At 42.7% G+C, this 14,181-nt stretch overlaps 1 protein-coding gene across 1 annotated transcript in view; it reads left to right on the top strand.

The window, feature by feature from the left end:
• DIPK2B (divergent protein kinase domain 2B) overlaps positions 1–13,462 on the top strand; it is a 63,921-nt gene extending 50,459 nt beyond the window's left edge. Inside the window, exons 4-5 of the mRNA XM_036746048.1 lie at positions 10,641–10,929; positions 12,155–13,462. Of these exons, the coding sequence (XP_036601943.1) occupies positions 10,641–10,929; positions 12,155–12,495 (630 nt within the window). The 3' untranslated portion in view covers positions 12,496–13,462. The remainder of the gene's footprint in view (positions 1–10,640; positions 10,930–12,154) is intronic.
• Positions 13,463–14,181: the final 719 nt, after the last annotated feature.

Genomic DNA, 14,181 nt, shown 5'->3' with positions numbered 1-14,181 from the left:
ATGAGACAGAAAATAAAATAACAGGGTCAAGTCAAAATATTTTAAGGGTGCTGAACTCAGAAAGACCTGAGTTCTAATCCAGTCTCAAACTAGCTGTGTGGCCCTGGGTAAGTACCTAAACCTCATCTGCCTTAGTTTCCTCACCTACAAAATGTATCTGCCTCCCAGAGTTGATGGGAAAATAATGAAATAAATTCGTAAAGCACTTTGCAAACCTTAAGGCACTACACAAATGCTGTTATTGTTGTTAAATTTCAATTCCTAGTGAATTCAGAGAAACTTCACCATGAAATTCAAGATAAATTCAGTTTTATTGCTGTTATAACTTCTAAGTTCATTTCATAAGCTCATGCCTGATTTGATTCACATATTTTCTCGGGAAAGGCCATAAATTTGGTCTCTTTTCCATAAGTCTCAGAAATTAAAGAGTCTTTTTTCCAACTCAATTTTATTTCCATAATAATTTTCATGACCTCTCCTTACTCCCCAATCAACTGTATCAGGAAAAGGAAGAGATCTCTGCTCAAATTGTCATTTTTTTAAACTGACTCCAATTTTTATCCCTTCTCACTTAAAGGTTAGTCATATACACCTGAAAGAGGAAAAAAAATCAAATTATTCACACAGTATTCACTTATTAATAAATCAAAATGACAGTACATTAGCAAAGTTAGATAACCTCTGGAATCTATGTAAGTTTGTTCTAGCAAGCTCTTAGTACCAACTTAATTATTTGGCTTAAATTTTTTTCCCTGAAATTCCTCTAGCAGCTTACTTATCTTTTATTATAGTTTAAAGTCAACTTTTTAATTTAAATCTAGAAAATTCCTAGAGTCCTTCAATATACTCTATACAACTAGAAAAGGTCCTGGAAGTCTGGATCTGGGAATCATGGTACTCTCTGGAAAATTTATGAAGTAATGAAGCCGGGTGCCTAGTTCTATTCAAGATGTACAAACAAAAAGCAGGCATGCCCTTCAGAGAATCAGAAAGTACTAATCTTAATTTTTCTTCCATTTGGGATTAGTTGTTGGTTCATTTGTAAATATCAGCCTTGCCAAACACCACACAGTGGTTTAGGCATTTTAAATGATAGGATAAGGGGGGAAGAATTTATTCCCTTGATCAGTTTGATGAGTTCACCAATCACCCTGATGACTTCATAGAGCATGGTCTTTTGTCTGGAGTCATGAGAACATGTCCTCAAGCAGAGTCAGGGCAAGCCCAGTCACTGTCCTGTTGAGAAGACACACAATTCTGGATTCACTTTCAGTAAAAGGGACTGCCCCAAGATGATTGGATCTCAAGAGGATGGATTCCTGTCTGAGGAGTTACCCTACTGTGTTTGCCTATCAATGAGAGTAACTGAGTGGTTTTTTTTAACTCTTCTGATATTTTACCTTTTTGTCCTTTCCTTTTAACTAGGTTTGGAGGAAGGGAGAAATTAGGGATTGGCATCAATTGGGGAGCTTGCTCCTATCAATTTGATGATTATTCTCCCACAAGAGTGTGGATATGCCCATTTTCACCTGGAGAGGGCTGGGTAAAGCTTCTGATTGGGTTTCAGAGATTAGGGCTACCCGCAAGATGATTCACTGGTAAGAGGAGGAACTCTAGCCAAAGAACTACTCCTTTGTGAGGAACTATAAACAAGACGGTCAGTGAGGTGCTATAGGACACAGTGGACAGAGTGCCAGGGCCAAAGTCAGGAAGACTCATCCTGAGTTTGGCAAGTCACTTCACCCTGTTTGCCTCAGTTCCTCATCTGCAAAATGAGCTGGAGAAGGCAAGAAAAACCCAAATGGGGTCATGAAGAGTCAGACACAACTGAAATGACTGAATGATGATGATATAAAAAAGAGACAGGCTGCCTTCAGCCTTTTTTTTTTTTGTCTTTTCACCCTTTTCTCTTACATTTTGTTCAACTTTCCCCCTTTTGAATTTTTGCTTTATGCCTTTTTTTTCTGCCGTGCTATAGGTTGGTGTAACGGCAACCACACTGGCATACCCAGGATGGCTGCTAATACAGGTTCTTTTATCTGCTTTACTAAGGAAAGACAGCTGTTTCAGGGGTCAACAATATTTCTTTTTTAATCACATAAAATACAAACACAAGAAATGCAGAGAAGAGAAATAAAGACCAACAGACAGGGCTCTACTGCCTGAATCAAAGCTTTACATCGAGAGAGCCTTTACCTCTGAGGAGTCAGGAAGCTCTGAACATATGGCCACTCTGAGTCTCAACCAGGGAATCACAACATCTTTCTCATAAACAAGCCCCCAAAGCAAAAGCTTACCTCTCACAATTTCAGCTAATAGACTCAGAGCCAGAAGGCATTACAACTCAACTCATTGTCTAATTAACTTATTAACAAAAGATGTGCAAGCCTTCCTACAAACAAGCCTCCCTTAATGGGCTCCACATGAGGCCTATTAATAGGCAGAGGAGGTCTTACAACCCCCTCCCATCTTACGCCCCCTTCCCACCTCCCCATTAACATTACAGTTGGGGGAAGAGATTTGTCCTACCTATAATCCCCACCCCCAACCCAAGAGCAGTTGATGGTGATTTGTGAGAAGAAGAGGTAGACGTGTGCTTGCCCACACAGGGCAAAAAGCTAGTTGGTGGAAAATGATCTTGAACCTGCAGCCTACTGGTGGAAGAGGGGAGATTTTTATTTCTTTGGCAACATGATGCTGGAATCTAATCTTCTGGCCAGCGAAAGGAGGTCTTCTGAGCAATGCCAGCTTTGAGAATTGCATTATATGGTAACCCTATGTTTGAGAACCTGAACAATCTTCTAGAAAGAAAGACAGTTCTGGACGAGCAGCTCTCGTGGAGAAAGAAAAGGATCCCCCGTGTGGTCTCTGCAGCAAGAGGAGCAGAAAGGATTAAAGACATTTCACAAATGGGAGAGCAGGAGCTTTTCGCCCTAGGATGTTGCAGGTTCAAGAATGAGAAAGGGGGTTGCCATCCAGCTACTCTCCAAGAGAAGGATTCTCTTCTGGAACAGTGCAAGCCCTCAGTCTAGTACCATAACAATGAAAGTCTCTCTGGGAAAGAAAGGGAGCATTTATTAAGCTCCTACTATATATATGCTAAGCATTTCATATACACCATCCTATTTGAGCCTCACAACAACCCTGTAAGGCAGGTGCTATTATTATCCCTATTTTATTGGCAGCATTTACTATTTAATTTATGAGAAACTGAGGCAGACAGAAGATAAAGGGACATATTCAGGTCATGCAGCTAAGAAGTTTCTGAGGCTGGATTTGAACTCTGCTCTTCCTGACTCCAGACCCAGATTGCTATCCATTATGCCACCTAGCTGTGTCTATAATAAGGTCTCTGAGGGTTAAAAAGAACTCACCACAATGTGAGGGTGCTGCTTGTTCTGTAGCCCCAATATGTGCTTTTCTCGTGGGGAAACTGAAAACGCAGTGTGGCACCATCGGTACTTGAATGGATGAAAAAGTACTTGTTACGTGGGAGGTGATAAGCATTTATACAGCACCTACTATGTGCCAGGCACAGCAGCCAAGGAGGTAGGTGCTATTTTACATTTTACAATTCAGGAAACTAAGGCAGAGATTAAGTGACTCGCCCAGAGTCACACAGCTAATGTTTGAGGTCAAATTTGAACCCAGGTCTTTCTGACCCCAGGACCAGCTATTTCTGAGCGTTTACCATGTTTGAAGTGCTGTGGGAAGCCTTAGGGATACAAAGACAAAATTAATACAGTCCCTGCTTTCACTGAGTTCATGTTCTAATGGAGGAGACAACGCACACACAATCACACACACACACACACACACACACACACACACACACACACAGAGGAGTTTTCAAGGGCACATTATATCTAGATTCCTATTGGTCCTGAGGTTGCTGCTGCAAACAGATGCCTATGCATCTTTGTTAGTGCTGTTTCCATTAGTAAAGCCAGTTTCTGATGTTGAACTCTTAAATAGTACTGAGGACTCTGGTGGTGAAAAGAGGTTTGGGTTTTTTTTTCCTGGTTCTTCAGCAACATTGGCAGCGTATATTGGTATAGGAAGTAAAGGAAGGACTGAAGGTCCCTGTGGAGAAATAGGGATCCTTCAGAACAGGAAGGTTCTGTCTGAGTGCCAAGTTGACAGCTGAGAGTCCCAGGTCCAGTTCCATTCTTCTAAGAAAGAACTCTTAGATGTTACTAGAACTTAGAACTCTTATGAACTAATAACACTTAGAAGTTATTAGAATTTAGAACTCTTATGAACTAACAAACAAGTTATTAGAACTTAGAACTCTTAGAATTTAGAACTGTTATGGATGAATAACTCTTGAACTTTGAACTCTTTTGCACTAATAACTCTTATAAGTTATTAGAACTTAGAACTCTTATGAACTAATACCTCTTAGAAGTTATTAGAACTTAGAACTGTTATGCACTAATAAAGAAATTATTAGAACTTAGAACTCTTGTGAATTAATAAGTCTTATAAGTTATTAGAACTTAGAACTCTTATGAATTAATAACTCTTAGAAGTTATTGAAACTCTTACAAACTAATAAAATAAAGAAGTTACTAGAACTTAGAACTCTTTTTAATTACTGCAAGTGCTTTGTGTGTTTTCTGTATTTGTTTATGGGCTCCTGTGAATGTTTTTCATCTGGTTTTCTGTGGGAATGAGGTAAACATTGGCTTTTCCCTGCGTTGTTACCTCAAGCACTTAAATGTGTGATGAGATTTTAGTGGCTTGCTAGTAGTAAACAGGGTTAAATGCTAGGAGTAGAGGAATCCAGAGAAAGCCCACGTAGCACAATACCTCTGCTGTATCCCTCTTTTCATGCTAGTTACTGTGCTCCGGTCCTCTGTAGAAGTTAATTTGTGCTTGTCCTTTGTTTTTGAAGAGGACCATGACATCAGGGAGATGATGATGTGACTTGCAGTTGACTTTGATTTGAGTGAGGGAGGGCTGTGCGAGGTCACCAGCCTCACTTTCTCCTCCAGAGCCATCTGGGTCCAGTGACCTGATATTCATCAGGATGACTAGAGATGACCCAGGATGCAATGGGATACCCTGACCCTTTTAGGCTAAGGCAAAGGCCTTTCACGTACTCACTTAGAGTGAGATAATGCCCATTCACTGAACAGGCCTCTTTAAGAAGTGAGTCAAGGGATGGCCCCTTTACTTAGAACAAAGGAAAAAAAAAATCAAGCTGGGAGGGGAAGACCCTCAGGGTTGCTGTTCCAAAGAGAAACAGTTACTACTGACATACACTCTAAGCCTGGAGGGCCCAAAATACAGTCGTTAAGTGGAGCTTGGGCAGGAACCTACTGTGGTCCAAGCTATGAGCTTCCGAGTAAACTGGGTTCCTTTTTCGAAGACATCAGGGAAATGATTTGGGGTTTGACCATAAACACTCTCCCCGGCCTTTGTTTATGTTTCTCCTTTCACTTTGGGCTGGCTCAGAATGCTCAGAACACAGTGGGCAGTGGGGGGCATAGGCTTAGCCACCAGGTCTAGCTCTTGAGGGGGGCTGATTGTCTCTCTGGCACCTTAGCCCCAGAAACTGTCCCCCTATACTTCTGAGCTCAGATGTTGATACACATGGAGATTTCTGACTAAAAGGAGCAGGGGAGTTCCTGCCAGGAATACAGAAGGGAGGCAAAAAAAAAATCAGTACCTTCCCCTCAATTCAGAGAAGGTGACAAGACCCAGCAATGTCTGTGAAGGGTTGTCTCACCCTATTGTATGTAGTTTTCACTACCGCATGCCTGTAGTCATAGAATATCCCAAGCCCTCTGGTTGCAGGAACTGGGGAAGTATGTTAGGGTTAGTGGTGCAACCCACAACCTCCATCTCAAGATGGAATGCTGTCTGCCTTTTGAATTCTGGTCTCTCTGCCCTTTGTCTTCTTTCTCCTTCCTAGAAATATTGGCAAACCAATCATGGTCACGGACATAATCGCAAGGCCTCTAGAGTTTTCCTCAAAACATCTGTTTCTGTATACAGTGGAAATCTGAGCCTCCCAAAACAGGGGCTACATATGGAAGCTGAGGGCTCCTACATCTATGGAAGTATAGGGACAAACTCTGTTTGGAGATTTTCTTAAAGTAAACTCCAGATGGGGAATAATGAGCCAAAAAAGAAATGTGTCTGTCTTGGGTCAACACCCAGGATAGGAACCAGACTGTGTGAGCCCATAGTCTTGGGGGAGAGCTGGGCTATGTGTAATATCTTGTAACCTCATCCAGAATGTGAAGCTTGACTTCCAATTAACCTTAAGTGTTGAATTCTTTTTGGGGGAACCCTACATATCTCTGAGGATCTTGATGTTTGGGTTTTTTTTTGAGCCAGACTACTCAACCCAACAAAGGATATTAGCCTAGCTCATCCAAGATAGTTCTATTTTATTTTTTTTTATGGAGACTTGAACTCACTGTGCTATTATACTGAGTCAGGACAACCCAGAAGAGATCCACAGAGCCTATACTGCGTAAGTATATCTTTGGGCTTCATCCAGGTGCTTTCCTCTCTCAGAAAGGAAACACATTTTTTTTCTTTTTCTTTTATCTATTTTGCCCTTTCCCTTTCTTAGTAGTTTGTTTTGTTAAAAATTGTTTTCTTCAATAATTTGGGGATTGTAACAAGCTCTTATAAGTACCTAGGCAGGCAGGAGCCTATAGAAACTTTGTAAAACTTTGTTGAATTTGTACAATTTGGGGGTAAATATAAATTCCCTATCTGTTACCTATGGGAATTCTCGGTCCTCACAAAAGTTTTTTGGAGGGTGCCTACAAACTACCTTATGGATATGGCTGAAATTCTTGATACACATCGCTAGGGAAGGCAATAAGGAAGAAAATAACTAGCAGAATGTTTCTGGGGCACTAGAGAGCTATCCAGACATAAGGATATGCACCAGTGTGCCAAGGTGCACTTTGATTTGTTGAGATAACAAAGATTCCATTTTCAAGAGAGTATAAGGGGGAGAAGGAGTGATACAATCACGTGGCTGGTGTAGACATGTGCTTACCCATGAGATGTTCTTGAGAATGGACATTCTAGGCCAAGAAATGGTAACAGCTTAGGCAATGACTGAGTTCTTGCAGAAACACATGGAAGAAGCAGACATATGCTTGCTCACATAGGACAAGAGTGGGGTTTATGGACAATGCTCCTAACACCTCAAACTCCCATAAAGAGGAAGAGATATTTTGAGTTCCAAGCCAGGATGATTCTGGAATCCAGCCAAAGAAAAGAGATTTCCTGGGTAGCATTAGCACTGGGGGTTGCCTTAAGTAAGCTGAACCTTGTGAGAAGGCAGGCTGTAATTAATGCTTCTGCTTTCTTTCCTCTCTATCTTTTTAACTCTCTACAGTCTGGCTTCCAATCTCATCATTCAACTGAAACTACCCTTGCCAAAGTTATCAATGCTTAACTGACAAATCTAATGGTCTTTTAAAAATCCTCATCTTTTCTTATTAACATTGTTAGTCATCCTTTCCTTCTTGATACTCTCTTCTATGTTTCTGTGACTCTGCTTTTTCCTCATTTTCTCCTTGCCCATCTGACTGTACCTTCTCAGTCTCCTTTGCTGGATTTTCATTCAGGTCAAGCCCACTAACATTGGGTGTCACCAGTAAGAGGCATTGTCCCTTTATACTTTTTCACTTTAGTGATCTCAATTCCCATGGTTTTAATGATCACCTCTTTGCTGGCCATTCTTTACCCCTGACCCATCTCCTAACCTCCAGACTTGCATCTCCAACTGTCCATCGACCTCTTAAGTTTCAACATGTCCAAAACTGAACTCTATCTTTCCCTCGCCTCTGAATTTCCCTTTTACTATCAAGGGAACCACCCTCCTCACAGATGCACAACCTAGGTATCATTCTTGACTCCTCACTCTCACCCCCTACATCCTACCATGCCAAGTCCTGTCTATTTTATCATCATAAAGTCTCTCAAAGAAGCTTCCTTCTTTCCTCTGACATTGCCAACACCCTAGTTCAGACCTTTATTACCTCACACCTGAAATGTTGCAAGAGCATGCTGGTTGGTCTCTCTGTCTTAAATCTCTCTCCACCCCAGACCATCTTCCACTCAACTGTCAAATGAATCTATCTAAATAATGGGTCTGATCACATAGTCAATAAACTCCCATGACTCTGGGATCAAATATAAAATCTTCTGTTTAGCATTCAAAGCCCTTCATAACCTGACCCCCCTTACCTTTCCAGTCTTCTTCCATCTTACTCTCCATCAGTGGCACTGGCCTACTCCATCTCCAGATATTTTCAGTGGCTGTTCCCCAAACATGGAACGTTCTCTCTCCTCATCTCTGCCTCCTGGCTTCCTTCAAGTCCTAGCTCAAATCTCATCTTCCAAGAGAAGCCTTTCCTGATTCCCCATAATGCTAGTGCTTTCCTTTTAAGGATTATCTCCAGTTTATCTTTATATCACTTGTTTGTACATAGTTGTTTGCATGTTATCTCTCTCATTAGACTGTGAGCTCCTGGAGAAAAGGGATTGTCTTTTGCCTTTCTTTGCATCTCCAGTATTCAGCCCAGTACCTGGCACACAAATGCTTAGTGACAGACTGACTTTGAGAGTTCAGATATCTCACCTGAGTGGCATTCTCTTTGGAGAAAGAGGAGGCCCACCCAAGTAATCTCAGAAGATGAAAAAGTACATCATATCCTAGGGGATTAAGCACTTGACTTTGCCAACACCACCCCTCCCACCCAACTACCCCCACTATTAAAGCAAATTATTTGAACAGTATAGGTTCGATGTGAAAAGAAATTGCCATCTATCATTTTGAAAATAGTACTTCCCTTCTCAAGAAGTGCAAGTGCCATAAGGCAGTCAATTAGCTCTCCTGCTCTTAAGGAATTCACAGGGGAGACAACACGTAGACAACTATATACAATCCATCTAGATTCAGGATAACTCGGCCATGACCAACAGAGGGAATTCAGAAGGATCAGGAAAGGCTTCCTGTAGAAGGTGAGATTTTAGGTGAGACTTGAAGGAAGTCAGGGAAGCCAAAAGGTGATGTTGAGGGATCCCAGGCATAGGGGACAGCCCAAGAAAATGCCTGAAGTCAGGAGATGGAGGAGGAACAGCAAGGATACCATCGTCAATGTATTGAAGACATTGAGGCAGGGGATTGAGGGGCATGAAAACTGGAAAGGTAAAAAGGGGCTAGGTTATGAGTGTCTGGGGTTTTCCTTGTTTGGCAGCCCCAAGTGTCCTTGTTTTCTGGAGAGAATCCAGTGCTGAGGAAGGACTGTGAAAGATCCTGTGGGAGAATAAGGGATCTTTGGGAATAACAAGGGGTGACCCTGGTGGCAACCTTAAACCCAGCAAGTTCCTTCCAAAGGGGAACTATTAGAGTTCTTCATGTGCTTTCAGTATTTGTTGATGGGCTCTTTCGAATCCCTTAAGTGACTTCTGTGTTTGTTGTTGCTGTTGTTGTTTGGGGCGGGTAGATGATAATAATTGCTTCTACTCCGAGGCTTTTGTTAATTTGAGTTTTTATTTGTTATCCACATTTGGGGAAACGTAGACATAATATTTGGATATTTTCTCAAAGTAAACTCTGGGAGGATGTATAAAAGGTCGAAAGGAGAAAATGACCTTTTTTTAGTGAGGCCCTCATGATTGGACCTGGTTTGCGTGACCCAGAGTCTTGTGGGGTGAAGCAAGACTTACTGGCCACCAGGAACAATGAAAATAGGAGATCTAACTTCCAGATATTTTACATTCTGAAGTGTTAGACTCCTCCACTGTTCTAATCCTGGCAGAAGTACTAACCTAATGCCCTAAACAATCACATATTTAGAGCTGGGAAGGACCTAGCGGGTCATCTAGTCCAAGCCACATCGCTTGTCTGAGGTCACTCAGGTAATAAAGAGAAAAACTTGCTTTGAAATCCAGGTCCAAAAACACTTTTCTTTCTACTAAACTATCCTGCCTCCATTACACACTTCATTATGACTTGTGTATTACTTTTGTGCTTTTTTGGAGGGGGGGGCTCAAAGGGGTTTATTGACCTGATAAATTTGTTTCATTACATAACACCACGGCAATTTACTTGTCTTACTCTGTAGAGGTGGTTCCATTCCTGTACACACATACACACACACACACACACACACACACACACACACACACACACACATGCATACACCCACACAGATATATAAAAACGTACGTGTGTGTGTGTGTGTGTGTGTGTGTGTGTATCCCTCATATATCTGTGAACATTTAGTTAAATCGCTGGCTCAGGGCCTAGATGAAACCAGGCTACAGGCAAATAATAGGTTTAATCAACGTAATTATAATGAAACCAAGTAGGAGTGGGGGAAGAAGGAAGGTTAGGGACTAGTGCACACTGGCCCGCCTCATTTTACTTAAATATCCCATTAGCAGACACAGCATCACTGTAGTTAAAAATGGTGCCAAGGGCTTCGGGGGATTTTGCTGACAGATTTGGCGGGGAGGGGTATCTGTCTGTAAAGCCAATCTTCATTTGTCATTATGCAAAGACAGGCAAGGAAACAGGGAAAAGAAAGCAACAGAAAAATAGAAAGAAACGGTGATTATTTTAAAATATATTTTTTCTCTTCCTTCTACTCCAGATTTTCCCGGGGGCAGAGGGGTGGCCCTTGCCCAGATACCTAGGCTCCTGTGGCCGATTCCTGGTCAGCACCAGCACACAGCCCCTGGAGCAGTTCTACGGCTCACCTGCAGACCAGGCAGCTGACTTGGCGTACCAGCTCCTTGGCATCCTAGATTCCCTGAGGAACAATGACTTGAACTATTTCTTTTACTTCACCCGCATTGATGCTGGCACGTTTGGCATTTTTGACAATGGGCATCTGTTCATCCGAGATGCCAGCACAGTGGGAGTCATTGACAAGCAGCAAGGTACTCGGCATGTACTCTAAAGAGCAGCTGTCATAGGAGAATTTTAACAAGATGGGGAGGTGGAGGGGAGGGGCAAGGTGGGAGGCTGAGATTCACCTGCCCATCTTTCATATTATTTCATTTTTGAGCACAAACATCTTTGGTTTGTCACAGGGGAAGATCATTCAAAGTTCAGGAGTCAGCAGAAAATAGAACTCCCTCTACTCCCAGTCAACTGTTAGACTCTCTATTGGTCCTTGGATCTGAATGGTGTGTTGACTGATAACATGGGCACATGCTTTACCCAAAGCATGTCCCAAGAGAGCTATGTGCTGGTGGAACATTCCATGCTTCTGTCCTGATATATTCATGTCAACCCTGCTCCTGTCTTTCTTTTTCAACCTTTAAATCCTCATTTTCCCTTCCGAGATTGGTATGATGGGGACTTTTATTCCTTATCTAAATTTTAAATGGCTGGCTGATTCATTGGTATGTTTTGTAATCCATTTTGACACATTTGCTTTTTATAAAGTTTCAAAATTAAAAAGTGTGGAAATGAATGAGGTCTATGAGTGAATCATAAATTTTTTAAATTGACAAGGTAGCCACCTAGGGCCTGGCGTTTTTCCATTATTCTCCCAGTTGACCATCTGACTCACATGTTGGGCTATTTCCAGAGCTAGCGAATCTGGGCAAGTGTCAATGAAGTGGGGGGGGGAAGGGGGAAGGGAGATAGTATCCCTACCTGAGGTTGCTATTGCACCCTCTAAATTTCCTGCCCCAGGGCACAATGCTGGCCCTTGCCCTAGCTGTGGCTCTGGTCACTTCTCATATTCCTAGACCTTTTTCTAAGAGGTCTTTCTATTATATTTCCTTCTTTCTCTTATATTTCTATTTCTTTGTTTCTATTATATTACCCTTTCTGGTAACCTACTAAGAATTCCGCCAGTCTTTATGCATGAGTTGTAGGATTAAAATCCCAGGGTTTTGGCTACTTTTAATGTGGATTTTGTTAATCTCCTTTCAGCCTGATTTCCTATGCTGAATAAATGAGATTTCTACTTCCATTCCTTTTGAGCAAATTTCCTGCCCACCTCAGAAGAGAAACAAGTCCTGGAAGCCAATACAAAGACAGAAAATCTCTAGAAAAAAAAATTCTCTGTTAAACAAACTTGAGTTAACTTTCCTTTATGAGAAAGGATGGCACTTGACTAAAATCTGTATTTTTGTTTCCTGCATCCTTCAGGTAGCCCGACTCTAGACAGCCACCAAGAATACAAAGACATATTTAGCTGCCTGGTGTTAGACTGCCGATCTCCATTTCCTTCTTGCAACACAGTCAAGGAGAAACAGAGCCTGGTGATGGTCTGTCAGCAGCTCCTGCCCCAGCTGCTCAAAGGGAAATTCCCCCAGCCCAGACAAGAGGAGATAGACGCTGCTCTGGCTCTTTGTGGGAACCCCTTGCTCTCAGACCAGGAGGTGATCAGCGCGGCCAGCAGGCTGAAGGGCATCTTGAAACCACTGAGAATCTGTGACCCTCGTTTTGCTTACCGTTATCCAGACTGCAAATACAGCGATAGGTACTGAGAAGACGCAGCCTCACTGGGGGAAGATGCAGGAACACCCGGTGCCTACTTGCTCAGAAAGGACTGTGGCGGAAGTGCTTAATAAAGGCCTGGGGGTCCCACCATGGTTTACATGCTTAGGGAGCCCAACAGCAGTGAAACCTCCTTGTTCTTGTGTCTCTCTGAGTGCCTGATGATTGACGTTTAATTTTAAAGAGTAGGAATATCAGGTTTAAAGCATCCCATTTTCTAGGATTAGGAAAGTTCCGGATTACCAGAGCTGAAGACGATAGGTTCATAAAGCTGCAAAGGACCTTTGAGGTCATCTGATTTTGCAGATGAGGAAACTGAGGCCCATGTAGATGGGTCTCGCTTATACAAATGTCATCTTGGCAGTAAACCCACTGCGCCACACTTCCACCACATGAAAAAGCCAGGTGGTGCAGTGGATAGAGCGATCTCAGACACTTGCTAGCAAGTCACTTAATGGCTGCCTGCCTCAGGCTTCTCATCTGTAACATGGAGATAATAACAGCACCTGGGCAGCTAGGTGGCGCCACAGTGGATAGACTCATCTTCCTGAGTTCAAATCCAGCCTCAGACACTTACCAGCTGTGTGACCCTGAGCAAGTCTCTTAACCCTGTTTGCCTCGGTTTCCTCATCTGTAAAATGAGCTGGAGAAGGGAATGGCAAACTGCTCCAGTATCTCTGCACCAAGGAAACCTCAAATGGGGTCATGGAGAGGCAGACACGACTGCAAACAACTCAACAGCAACAACCAACAATCGCACCTGCCTCCCAGTGTCACATGGGAGAACATTTTCACAGCGCTTAGCTTAGCAAACCTAAGCGCTCTGTAAGTACTAGCTATTATTCTGGTGGTCATTATTATTAAATGGTAAAGTCAATATTCACCCATGTTGTCTGACTCCGAATCAAGCACCCTTTCCTGTATGTCATGACACCTCAATTCTTTACCTGGCCACTGGACCCACCCAGATGGCTCCGGAGGAGAAGGTGAGCCTGGTGACTTTGCACAGCCCCCCCTCACTTAAATCCAATTCCCTTGCAAGTCACGGCATCACCTTCCTGACATCACGGTCCTCTTGGGGAATGAAGGACAAAATCACAGCAACTACTCTTGCTTTGGAGAAGCTGGGGATCAAACAGCTGAGAGCAGATGGGCAAGAATAGTGGCCGTGAACAGAGAATTCCTTTTCCCAGGTCAGCGAGAGGTACCTGTAGTGGGCAAAGGCAAACAGTAGCGTGCTGCTGGCGCTCTCTTCTGCCAATCTCCCACTCCTGTGCTTTTGGTCTTTTCCCCTCCTCACCCCTCTCCCTACCCCCTACCCCATCTCCTGCTTTCACTCCCTTTCATCCCCCTCCTCCCCATCCTTCCCCCTCCTCCTCCTCCTCCTCCTCACTGCCTGTCTTTCTTCATAGAATCAGAGGACATTAAAGCTGAAAGGGGCCTTATCCCAATACTATCCCCATTCAAGTCATTCTACATCCATAAAGTCCTCCCTATACATTTCAATCTATGATACCTTCTCTAACCTCTGAGCTCCCATAACACTTATTTGCACTACCACTACTACTAATAGCTATCATTTATAGACAACTTTTAAGTATAAAATGCTTTACATACATACATTCTCTCATTTGATTCTCACAACAACCTCGTGAGTCAGGTGTTATTAATTTTCC

This window comes from Trichosurus vulpecula, chromosome 2 (genome assembly GCF_011100635.1).
Source record: "Trichosurus vulpecula isolate mTriVul1 chromosome 2, mTriVul1.pri, whole genome shotgun sequence".
Taxonomy (NCBI): Eukaryota; Metazoa; Chordata; class Mammalia; order Diprotodontia; family Phalangeridae; genus Trichosurus; species Trichosurus vulpecula.
Note: the sequence above shows the minus strand (reverse complement) of the source record. Positions and strands in the feature narration are given on the sequence as shown.